Here is a 12,801-nt window from a genome sequence, read left to right as displayed (position 1 = left end):
ATCCTTATAGATATGAAACAGTAGTGGTTTTGATTTGCATTTCTCTGACAGTGATGTTTAGCATCTTTTCATACTTGTTGGCCAATTGCATATCCTCATTGGAGATATCTCTGTTCCACGTGGTTTGCATTTCCTGCTGCTAATGATATTGAACAGGTTTTCATGTGTGTATTGCCCTTTTATGTGTATTCTTTTGTGTGGTGTTTGTTTAAGAATTTTGCTGATTTAAAAAATTGTCTTTTTCTAATTGAAGTGTAGGAGTTCTTTATATAGCCTGGAAATGAGTCCTTTGTCAGATACTTTTAAATTATCAACATTCATAGTTAACAAAGTCTAAATTTTACCTTCTTTATCCTCTACCTGAGCATGAAATGACCTCAGGACGTTGAGCTCTTACTCCTTTACTTTCATCTCATTTGATATTGTTGACTGGTGTATTAGCTACACCTAGTTTTTTTGAAACGGAGTCTTGCCCTGTTGCCCAGGCTGGAGTGTAATGGTGCGATCTTGGCTCACTGAAACTTCCACCTCCAGGGTTCAAGCTATTTTCCTGCCTCAGCCTCCTGAGTGCTGGGATTACAGGTGTGTGCCACCATGCCTGGCTAATTTTTGTATTTTTAGTAGAGACAGGGTTTCACCATGTTGGCCAGGCTAGACTCGAACTCCTGAGCTCAAGTGATCCACCTGCCTTGGCTGCCCAAAGTGCTGGGATTACATAGGCATGAGCCACCACGCCCGGCCCTAGTTTTTAAATTTCTAAATTATTTTTCTAGTTTTATACAGTCAGTATTTGTTTTGATTTACCCACAGGTTTATCAGTTTCATTGTTTCCCAGCCCTACTTTATTGCAGTACTTCCTTTTGGTTTTAATTTTTTCCTTCCTAACATTCTTAAGAAGTTCCTTTAGGATCTATTGATGGTAATCTCTTTCTATTTGTATTTGTCTAAGATATCTTTACTTCCCTGTTATTCTTCAAAGATGGTTTTATTGGGTATAAAATTATACATCATTAACTATTGCCCTCTCAGCCTTTTTACCATGATTTTTTGGCTTTAGGTTTTTGTTGTTGAGAAGTCTGCTATTAGTCTCATTGTTAGTTCATTGCAGGTGATCATCTCTGCTCAATTTTGGAAAATTCTTAGCTATCATCTCCTTGGATATTACCTTCACCTCATTTTCTCTATTCCCTCCTTTTAGATATGTGCTATTTTCTTCATCTCTCCTCTCCCTCTCTTAACTTCTCTTTCCTATATTGAATTCCTTTGTTTCCTGTCTTTCAGATCGATCGTTGTTGTTTCTAACCTACTATTTAACTTATGCATTGACTTTTCAATTTCGATGTTTATATTTAGTACATTTTCAGTCTCCTTGGTCTTTTAAAAACATAACATCTGATTTCTTTGTAATGTTTTACATGTCATTTTAAGTCTTTGAGTGCTATAAACGTACTTGTTTTGTATTTATATATCATAATTCAATTATATGTAGTTCTCGGGGATTAAATTTCTGCTGTTTGTGATTTCTGCTGTTTGTAATTTCTGGTGGTTTGTTTTCTCATATGCTGTATAATTCTGAATTGTGAGTTTACGTTTGTCTGGGTTTTATTTGTCAGAGTCGTAGGTAGCTTGTATTGAGGATGTGGGTCTCCAGAGGGGATTTGTTTCCTTCTGTTGGGTGTCTTTGGGTGCTACCAACCTGGGAATACTGTACGTTAATATCTTGGCTTGGAGCTTCCTAGACCATGCTGGTAGTATAAATTCAAACCCCAGATGGTCGTAAAGCTTGATTGCTATGAACTGAATGTTCATCCCCTCCCACACCTCATTCATATGTTGAAGTCCTAATCCCCAGTGTGATGATTATTGGAGGTGGGGCCTTTGGGATGTAATTAGGTCTTGAGGGTGGAATCCTCGAGTAGCATTAGTGCCCTGACAAGAAGAGACACAGAAAGGTCTTTTTCTCCACCATGTGAGAATATAGCAAGAAGGTAACCCTCTGCAAACCAGGAAAAGAGCCCTCATCAGGAACCAAATTGGCCAGCACCTTGATCTTGGACTTCCTAGGCTCTAGAGCTGGGAGAGATAAATTCCTGTTGTTTAAGCCATCCAATCTGTGGTATTTTTGTTATAGCAGCCCGAACTGACTGAGACATGTATGTTAAAGATCATCAGTGAGACTCTCTTTTTCCACTCCCTGGACAAGACAGGTAAGTTTCTTTGGTGGATATTGAGCAAATTTTTTCCAGTATTCCCTGTTGGGTGTAATTCTTGAAGATCCTAGCTTTATGGGTTTCTTTGTATCAGCTTCCTGCCTTGTATGCCCAAGATAGTTGTAGCTTCAATGTCATTTCTATTATTTCAGCTTCATTTTTGACTTTGGATGTTTTCCTTACTTTTTTTTGTGCGTGAGCCCAGCTATTCACTTGAGAAGGTATTCCTTATATTTCACCTGGTTAGGTGTTTTTTAGCCTACCATGCTGCCTGCCAGTGCTGTTTTAAGCTGAGCCAACCTAAGGTCCCACAGATCAATTATATTATGGAGCCCTTTTCTTTAGAGAATATGCCTTTTTCCATTCTTGGATATCTCTGTTACAGTAGACCCTTGAATAATGTGGGGGTTGAGGTCCCAATCCCCTAAGCAGTTGAAAAATGATATATAACTTTTGACTCCCCCAAACCTTAACTACTAATAGCCTTCTGTTGACTGGAAGCCTTACTAATAATGTAAATAGTCTATTAAACATATTTTATATGTTATATAAAATACTGTATTCTTACAATAAAGTAAGCAAGAGAAAAGAAAATGTTATTAAGAAAGTCAAGAGGAAGAAAAATATATTTACTATTCATTAAGTGGAAGTCATAACGATCTTCATCCTCCTCAGCTTCATGTTGAGTAGGCCAAGGAGGAGAAGGAAGGGGGGTTGGTCCCACTGTCTCAGGAGTGGCAGAGGCAGAATAGGTAGCAGAGGTGGAAAGAGAAGCTGGAGAGGCAGGCACACTTGGTGTAACTTTTATTGAAAAAAAATCTGCACAGCAGTGGATCTGCAAAGTTTAAACCTGTGTTGTTCAAGAATCAACTGTATTTAGAGGAAGTGCTAAATATGGGATTCAACCCTACACCAGCTATTTCTCCTAATTGGAAACTCAGTTTCCCCTGATGACACTTTTCCACGAAAGCCATTCCCTTTCTAACCCTGACTTTCGTATTTCCTGACTCACTGGGTAAGGGGGTATCTGTGTAATCTTTGCTTTGCCCTGTACCTTCAAATTCAGTAAAGCAGTATCTTTAATACAACTTCTTCTCCTTCAACCACCAGCTACTAAGATGCTTTTCTGCCTTCTCAGAAACTTCAGGTCCTGGCTTATAATTTATTTCCCACTCCTCCCTGAAGTCATCCTTGGATACTTTCGCATCATGTAGCTTATAATTTCACAGCTTCTATATTTTCCCACCTCCCTCACTTGCATGGTTTCTGTGCCTAGAAATGTAGCCACACTGGATTGAAAAACACATGCTCTTTCTGATTGCTTTTCCTTCTTTATTTTTATTTATTTATTACTTTTTTTTTTTTTGCAGAGATGGGGGGGTCTCACTTTTTTGCCTAGGCTGGTATTGAACTTGTGGTCTCAAGTGATCCTCCTGCCTCGGCCTCCCAAAGTGCTGGGGTTACAGATGTGAGCCATTCTGCCCAGCTGCTTTTCCTTCTTTAACACATGCCCATGACTTTCTTTCTCTGCCTGGAATGCCCTTTTCACCTCTCTGCTTGTCAAAAATACTAAGTATCCTCCATGATAAACAAAGATATCAACTGTTGATTGAACTCTTCCTAGATCTTTCCAACTGGATGTCACCTCTTTTTTTTTTTTTTTTTGAATTCTGTAGCATTTTGTTTATATTCTTCTATGCCACTTTTTACCTTCTCCTTTGAGTAATCTTATTGTCTTATTTCTAGTTAGCTCCTCCCAGTGTCTAGGCATCCTTTCTCCATTCAACAAATATTTATTGAGCAATTAACTATATGCCAGGCATTAGGCAAGTTTAAGGTTATAAAAAATGAAGAAGATAGGCAGCGTTGTGTGAAGCTGTGCCTCACACAGTTCTTTAACACGGCAAATTCTCGTTTTATAAAAGAAAGGATTAAAAACATACATGTTTAAAATACAGATAAATATGGAGAAGAATAAAAGAGGCCACAATCTTCCAGACCAGATAGCTATTGTTGACTTATTTCAAAAAGTGAAAACAATATTCCCTGGGATAAGAGAAATTTGGATACAGTTCCACTGGTGATTGTCACTGCTCTCCACCCATCCAGTTCTCAAATGGGGTGGATGTGTGCTCCATTTTGTATCATTTGCAGGGGGGATTTGATTTGGAAAGCAGAGCAATGCCCCCTTGGATGTGGGGAAGCAGAACATGAATGTTCCATCCCCAGAATGTCCTCATCCCAATCTCCCTAGATCTGTGACAAGCAGGCATTAACTCACAAAAATATCCCTGGAATTGAGGTTGCTGCCAGAAGCCTCTCTATAGGTATCTAGTCTCAGAATCATCACTTTGAATATTTAAGCTATCAGTGACAACTTCCACCAGATGGCGCCAAAGTACATCTGGGACCAGAAGGCATTTGGATCCCGTAGCCAGACCCACAGCTCTACCAAACCAGCATCGCAGGCCCAGGCAGGGGTCATTTCATTAACCTCTCAATAACATCACTGAATTTTAATTTAATTTTTTAGTCTCCACTTACTGCTTTATGACAGCGGTTTTACTGTGCATGTGTAGGGCTAAATCATGTAAACACGTAAATAATAGAGAAAGATACAAAACAAAAATGCGGTTTTTTTTTTGGAGACAGGGTCTTGCTCTATCACCCAGGCTGGAGTGCAGTGGCACGACCACGGCCCACTGCAGCCTTGACCTCCTGGGTTCAAGCAATCTTCCTACCTCTACCTCCTGAGTAGTTGGGACTACAAGCGGGTGCTACGATGCCTAGTTAACTTTTTATTTTTTGTAGAGATGGGGTCTTGCTCTGCTGCCCAGGCTGGTCTCAAACTCTTGGGCTCAAGCGATCCTCTCGCTTAGGCCTCCCAAAATGCTGGAATTACAGGCGTGAGCCACCTTGCCTGGCCGTAAATGCTTCCATTTCCGCCTCGACAACTACTCCAGCTGAAGCTGTTCGTTTCTTCTTGCATTCCTTCCAGAAAAAAGTTATACACATGCCTGAATATAAGCACCTACTTTATATATTTCTCCCTCTTGTTTTTGCATATGCATAGTTTACCTAAAAGTGACGGTACTTGCCCGCTGTTTTGGACTACGCTTTGATCTTGACTAATATCTTGCAGATATTTCCTTACCCAAATATATTGCACTATCTCACATTATTCAAATCAATCAAATTCCATAATTTATTTCGATTGTGTCTAGCATTTCGCTATGATTAGAAAGAATGCTGTCATGGAAATTTTTGACAAACATTGTTGAGAATATCCACAGGGCAAACTCCATACAGAGAGCTTGTTGGAACGAAGGGTACCAGCATTTTACGTTTGATGGATAGTACCAAATTGCCCTCCAGGAATGTTGTACGCTCACCAGAACTGATTATAATAAAACGTCTACATATTTGTTAGTTTTATAAGCGACGCATGGTGTCTCGTTTGGGTTTAAGGATTCTTTAATTATGAATGAGACTATCTGAGCATTTCACTGCGGAGCCTGAGCGCGCCTGCCTGGGAGAACACTGCAGCGGTGCTCTGACTCCTCCTGTCCAGCAGGAGGCGCGGCCTGGCCGCTCCCGCATGCGCAGTGCGCTCGGTGTCAGACGGCCCGGATCCCGGTCACCGGCCCGTCGCTCGTTGCTCGCTATCCCAGACTCGGCCCTGGCGGTGGCGGCTGGCGACTCGTCGCGATCCGACCTGGGCGGAGGTGGCCCGCGCCCCGCGGCATGAGCCGGTGACCAAGCGCGGGGCCGAGCGGGAGGCAGCCGTGGCCGAGGTAAGCGCGGCGCTCCAGGGCGGCGGCCGGGCGGGTGCTGAGGCGAGGGCTCGGGCCTCCGGGGGCCGCGGCTGGGTCGGGACAAGGGCCGAGGGAGCGCGGCCGCGCGGAGGCTCCGTGGAGGCCCGTGGGCTGCGAGAGGCCACCCCCAGCCCCGCCGGGGCTGTGACAATGACTGCCCGCTTTTGGAGCGCTCCGATTTCCACTCCTGCTTCTCCTTCTCCCCCGGCGGCGGCCGCGCTTTCAGCATCTTGGTACCCACCTGTCCTCCTAGCCAACCTTCGCCCCCAGTCCGCTCCTTCCTTTCCTCCTGCGACCCGCCCTCCGCCCTCCGCCCTCCGCCCTCCGCCGTGACCCCTCCCTTCCTGCTGCCACCTTCTCGCCAGCCACAGGGATCTGATTCCTCCCAGGGGGATGTCCTGCGCCTCAGGGTCCGGTGGTGGCCTGCGGCATCCCCTGCGGTGCCGGAAGCCGTGGGACGAGGTGGGGAAGGGGCCAGGGGCATGTTAGGCCGGGGACTGGGTGGCCGGGGGCGTGTTAGGCCGGGGACTGGGTGGCCGGGGTCATCCTGGGCCAGGCACTAGGTGGCTCGGGGCGTGTTAGGCAGGGGACTGGGTGGCCGGGGGCCTGTCAGGACGGGGCAGGAGTATGTTAGGCTGCGGACTAGATTGCTGGTGGCATGTTAGGCCAGGGACTAGGTGGCCCGGGGGTGTGTCGGGCTGGGGCCAGGGGCATGTTAGTCTGGGGACTAGGTGGCCAGAAGCACACTGGCTCTGGGCTTCAACTTGAAGCCCAGGGGTGTTTGGGGCTTTGTTACGTTCGGTGGGAACCAGATCTAAACACACAATTTTGAGAATCAAAGAATTGCTTGGTATTACCGATTGGGCAGTGCTAATCTAGAAAGGTTCTTGACTTATTTGTGTGAAGATATGGTCTTGAAATATGTCCGTTTAAATTCTTCTTGTAAGTCTTAACTTCTTGTAAGTCAGGTAAGTGCTCTATGTATTTTAACTGGACTTAGTTTGTAACTTTCAGAACTCAAAGGCTATTCACTATAATAAAATAGATGATTCAGTTTCCATCATTCACTTTCCCCGACTTCCTGGTTGCATGTGAGGGTATGAATGGATAATCAGTTTTGGGGCCAGACTGCCATGCTGTGAATCCTAGCTTTGGCATTTCCAGTTGTGTAATATTGGGCCAGGTACTTAAACTTTCTGTTGTACTATCCCCCTCTGTAAAATGAGGGTAATAATAGCTTGGCTTATAGTGCTATTATGAAGATTAAATAAGTTAACACTATAAAGTGCTTAAAACAGACCCTGGCATGTAGTAAGTGCTTAGTAAATATATTAATTATGTAATGACACACATTGTCTTATGGCATAATTCCCATGATTAAAAGGGTATTGTTTTTAATTGAAAATAATTTTTAGGGGCATTTAGCCGTAACAACTTTAATTATAAAGAATCCTATCAAGTAAGGAATGAATTGTGGCTTTTTTTGCTTTTGCTTATATTTGGTTCCTCTGTTTTTCGGAACGGTTGGGTTAAGATCCAGTGTAGCAGTGGCCCCGGGAGTTCAGCTGTAAGGGCCTTTCTAAAAAGGTTAAGAAGAGGCCAGGCGTGGTGGCTCACGCCTGTAATCCCAACACTTTGGGAGGCCGAGGTGAGTGGATCACTTGAGGTCAGGGGTTCAAGACCAGCCTGGCCAACATGATGAAACCTTGTCTCTACTAAAAATACAAAAAAATTAGCCGGATGTGGTAGCACACGATTGTAATCCCAGCTACTTGGGAGGCTGAGGTTGTAGTGAGTTGAGATTGTGCCACTACACTCCAGCCTGAGTGACAGAGCGAGACTCCATCTCAAAAAAATAAATAAATAAATAAATAAAAATAAAAAGTTTAAGACGACAAGAGACTGTGACTGAAAACATTGGACTAAGTGGATTGGATATAACCTGAAGCACCAAGGAAAGGTTATTCAGGCAAATTTTAGGAATAAATAATTCCAGGAACAGAAAATGCATCTCATCCTCACAATAGATTGGGGTTAAAAGACTTTTCCAGTGACTCATTGCCTGACAGCTAGCCAGATGATTCCAGTATTTTGCAGGGGCAGGTTTGATGTGTTTCAAGGTGATAAAGTTTGTAGGGCTGAAATTCTTGTTTTGATCCAGGTTATGGTATTGTATGGAATAAACCTTCATTAGTAGAAGATTCCTTTCAGTCTGTCATCTTCCGGGGATTTTAACTTCTTGGTGGTAGGGAGCAGTCTCATTGGACAGAAAGATTATGACTTGTTTCCTTGGATGATGGTTTGGAGATACCCCGTCTTTCTGTGCTTTGGCGTGTGAAAACCGTTTGGGGAGGATTGGTTCTGTGTGTTACAGGGGTGAGGTTGGAGTGTCCTGAGTCAGCACTGTCACTTCAGTCTAGGCTGGCAGTTTTACAAAAGGGGTCCAGTGTAGCACAGGTTTATAAAGGCAGGGGTGCAGGCTGGGCACGGTGGCTCAATCCTGTAATCCCAGCACTTTGGGAGGCTGAGGTAGGTGGGTTACCTGAGGTCAGGAGTTCAAGACCAGCCTGGCCAACATGGCAAAACTCCGTCTCTACTAAAAAATACAAAAAATTAGCCAGGCGTGGTGGTGGGCGTCTGTAATCCCAGTGACTTGGGAGGCTGAGGCACGAGAACCACTTGAACCCAGGAGGCAGAGGTTGCAGTGAGCTGTGATGACACCACTGCACTCCAGCCTGGGCAACAGAGAGAGATTCTGTCTCAAAAAAAAAAAAAAGCAGGGATGGGGAAAGTAATGGTGCTCTTTGGATGTGTTTGCATATGATGGGTGGTGGGAGAGGAGGGTGTTCAGGGGTGGGTACAGAAGATTCAGAGTCTATGGAAATATCTAGTCATTCCCCCTCCTCCTTTGGAAATTCCTTCCTATTTAGGAAAGATAATAGTAAGAGGCTGTCACATATAATAACTCAAAACTTGGATGCTAAACCATGTGCACCTATGGAACTGGGAAGGATAGAGACATTTGTTCGTTCAACAGATATTTATGTTTATATTAAGTATGTTCTATTTTCTTTTTTCTCCTTGGAGACAGGGTCTCCATTGTTGCCCAGACTGGAGTACAGTGATGCAGTCACGGCTCACTGCAGCCTCCACCTCCGGGGTTCAAGAAACCCTCCCACCTCAGCCTCCCAAGTAGCTGGGAGTGTAGTCGTGCACCACCACACCTGGCTAATTTTTGTTTTTTTTGTTTGTTTGTTTGGTTGATTTTGAGACGCAGTCTCGTACTTTCACCCAGGCTGCACTGCAGTGGTGCCATCTCGGCTCACTGCAAGCTCCGCCTCCCGGGTTCATGCCATTCTCCTGCCTCAGCCTCCTGAGTAGCTGGGACTACAGGCACCCGCCACCACGCCTGGCTGATTTTTTGTATTTTTAGTAGAGACAGGGTTTCACCATGTTAGCCAGGATGGTCTCGATTTCCTGACCTTGTGATTCGCCCACCTCAGCCTCCCAAAGTGCTGGGATTACAGGTGTGAGCCACTGCGCCTGGCCTAATTTTTGTATTTTTTAGTAGAGACAGGGTCTCGCTATGTTGCCCAGGCTGGTCTCAAACTGCTGAACTCAAGTGATCCTTCCGCCTCAGCCTCCCAAAGTGCTGGGATTACAGGTGTGAGCCACTGTGTCTGGCTTAAATATATGTTCTAGATTTGGTATTAGATGCTAGGAATACTGAGCAGAGATGAACAAACTGATTACAGGAAAAAATCACAACCAGTAGAGGAGACAGACTTGCAAATACTTAACCAATTCATAAAATGTGGCAAGTGCTAGAATGAAGTGTATGGAAGGTGATGTGGGTGCTCACAGGGAAGATCCTCTCTCTTAAAGCACTGCTTAGTAAGGGGCTTTTCCCCTTTCTTTTCTCATCCTTTCTCTCTCATTTCTGCTATTGTTTATTCCACCTCAAGTGCTTGCTTTTATTCCTCAGAGTTTGATACAGATGTGTGGGAGTTCACTTAGCTTGTGTCGACACACTTCACAAGCATGGAGGAGTTCACATGTCTGGGGGCATCCCTCAGCCAGTGCGAGGTGGGCTTTGGTTGTTGAATGATGTGGCTTCCCTCCAAAGGGACAGCTCTGAAGTGTGTTCTCCATGCTTCTCCAGAGGGCTCCTAGAAGGACTGGGTATTGTGGCCTAGCTCAGTCTGGTGAGCAGCTCAAGTGTGCACCCTTCTGACTCCTCTCCTTACTTCCTCGCTCTGGCTTTCTGGATTCACCTTTTGCAAGCTACTTGCACCCAAGTTGTTTTCTCTTAGTTTGGCAGAGCACAAACCAAGACCCTTGGTACTAGAAGTGGCTCTAGAAAGCAGGCTGTGAGATAGTATTGTGAAAATGGAATCACTCACCCTCAGTTGGCAACAAGGACCTCTTTGCTAGTATTAATTGAGGTGTTGGTAACCCCTGGTACTCTCTAACATCACAGATGTGGTAAGACTGTCACTACCAGTGGTTTAGGATGAGACTCAGGTGGAAGGAAAAGCATTGGCTAGTATGGTAGCTCTAGCACTCAAGCAGTGTATGGACAATGGTAATGATAAGGATAGTGGAGTTGACTGGCTCTTGTTATTTTCCTTAGAAGCCTTGGGGTAAGAGAATGCCATGCCCAGATCAGCCAGACATGAACTCAGGGTTCACTGTGAAAGACAGAAGGCTCTATGGCCGCATCTCCTGCAGCTGGAGGGCGGGCTCTGTTGAAGATCAGGCCCAGAATTTAATTATACTTGTGGCAGAATTGCAAAGCAAGCTGAATGCACAGCCTTGACAGGTTGCCTCTGCTAAAGTCAGGGCAATGGTAGCAAGATGTGAGACCCTGAGACCTGGATGGAGATATTTGGGTGGAGGCACTGAGAACTTTGAATTCCCACATTTCCTTAGATCCCTTGGGCCAGTAGAGGTATGCACCTCTCTGATGCAGAGGACAGCAGTTTCTCCTTGCCTGGACACTGTGCAGAGTTCTCACTTGAGGCAGATGCCTCCCATATGATTCTTGTGCTCCTCAAGATCTCCCTTCCCCTCCCCTCAGATCTCAGCATTGCCTGAGCAGGAAAGCAGTTTCTTAAGGAGTTGCAGGACCTGGCTAATATGGACCAGCAGAAACTGAGGAAACACAGTGGGTTGAGGGTGGGGTGGGAGAATCCTAAGGGTGTTGGACCAAAGGTGGGGGTATTGGTGGACTATAAAGCTGGAGAGGAGAGAACTTGTTGACCGGTGAGCATTCTTTCATGATTCAGGATTTGGTGACCTAGCAAGGACAGCTGCAGCCAGTCTTGGTATGCAGCTGGGCAGGCTCCTTGAAGCTTGGACACAACGACCCATACCAGTGGTTTGCAACCAGGGCTGATTTTGCCTCCCCAAGGGATATTTGGCAATGTCTGGATATATTTTTAGTTGTTACAGCTGGAGGTTGCTTCTGGCTTCTACTGAGTAGGGGTGCTATTCATCCACCTCCAATGTACAGAATAGCTCCCCACAAAAAAGAGTTATCTGGCCTAAAATGTCATAGTGCTAAGGTTAAGTCACTTTGGACTGCAATAAATGAGGTGGAGGCATCAGAGCTATCTTGGCAGAGTATTGAGGAAGGAATCACCTGCACTTCCTGCCTGTTTTCTTGGGAGGGCCTATTCCTTTCACTCTGCTAATGTGGAATGCCCAGTGAGGGGACCTGCATCTTTGAGAAGCCCAGTGTTGGCTGTCTTCTGTAGGACAAGATTGACCTTAGGAGATGTTAATATGAAACTAGGTTCCAAGTATCAATGAGGATGATAGGATTCTGAGATAGTGGAGGCCAGATGGTGGCAGTTAATCATCAGAGACAAGGTAGACATAGTGCCCAGCAAGGGCAGCAAGGCTGGACTCACAACTGGGGAATCTTGACCCACTCTGATGCGAATAGAGCATGGTGTTTCTAAGATGGGCAGCTAACCATGATGCTGCTTGACTTGTATAATCAGTAAAAAAAAAAAAAAAAAAAAAAAAAAAATTAAGAGCTGGCATGTAGAAGATTGATGTCAGCTGCTACAATGGAAAAATCACTATCTCTCACCTTGTGTTCAAACATGAGCCATTTCTTAGACCCATATCCCATGAATTGAAGGGGAGGCTAGATCTGTTTTGGGAAAGATCTTGCAACATTCCTGCATGTATAGGCAGACATTCTCCCATCCTTCCTCAAGGGAACTGCAGTTCTTTATCAGAATAGCTGCACAGCAAAGAAAGTATAATATTTAGACCTTTATAGGGCTGTTGAATATAGGGTCTGGGCTGATAACAGTACCAGGCAACCCTCAACCAATAGTGGATAGGTGTGCAGACAGATGCTGTAGCCTCCCATCCTGCTTAGGGACCAGCTGTATTCTAAATAAGTCTTCAGAGGGATCCTGGTAGCCTTAGGAGCCCCTGTTGCCCACTGCAGTAACCAGCCTAAGAACACACTTTTTATTGGCTTTGCCCTGTTGCCTGTCTCCTTGCTCCCTCACTGTGGCTTTCTGAGATCACCTCCCAAGTAAGTAGACTACTTGCACTCTTGTCTTTGTCTGTCTCTTTTTTTTTTTTTTTTGCATGGGGTCGGGGGTATGAGGGGAGTCAAACTATGACAGGTAGCAAGCAAAATGTGATACTTAAGACTAACATAGTGGGTATCAGTTCCCTCTTCCTTCTGCTGAGGCCCCTTGGGACTCTGGAGTCAGCTCCTGTGGCTCCGTATCTTCTCCAACAGTACT

General features: G+C 44.9%; 1 protein-coding gene across 5 annotated transcripts in view; it reads left to right on the top strand.

The window, feature by feature from the left end:
- Nucleotides 1-12,801, top strand: part of EXT2 (exostosin glycosyltransferase 2) — a 166,400-nt gene that overhangs the window by 6,102 nt on the left and 147,497 nt on the right. For 2 of the 5 annotated variants that reach the window (XM_032166218.2, XM_032166217.2), the window contains exon 1: nucleotides 5,825-6,004. The exons of 2 other annotated variants lie outside the window; for them this stretch is intronic. Coding sequence is in view for 1 of the 3 variants with exons in the window: in XM_058446855.1 (XP_058302838.1) it covers nucleotides 6,419-6,487 (69 nt within the window). In the remaining 2 variants the exon portion in view is untranslated. Of the gene's footprint in view, nucleotides 1-5,824; nucleotides 6,005-6,362; nucleotides 6,488-12,801 lie in introns of those variants that run through there. One more of the 5 variants, XM_058446855.1, reaches the window with a different exon arrangement.

Source organism: Hylobates moloch, unplaced genomic scaffold (assembly GCF_009828535.3).
Source record: "Hylobates moloch isolate HMO894 unplaced genomic scaffold, HMol_V3 SCAFFOLD_11, whole genome shotgun sequence".
NCBI lineage: Eukaryota > Metazoa > Chordata > Mammalia > Primates > Hylobatidae > Hylobates > Hylobates moloch.
The sequence above is the reverse complement of the archived record's forward strand: the minus strand, read 5'-3'. Positions and strand labels throughout refer to the sequence as shown.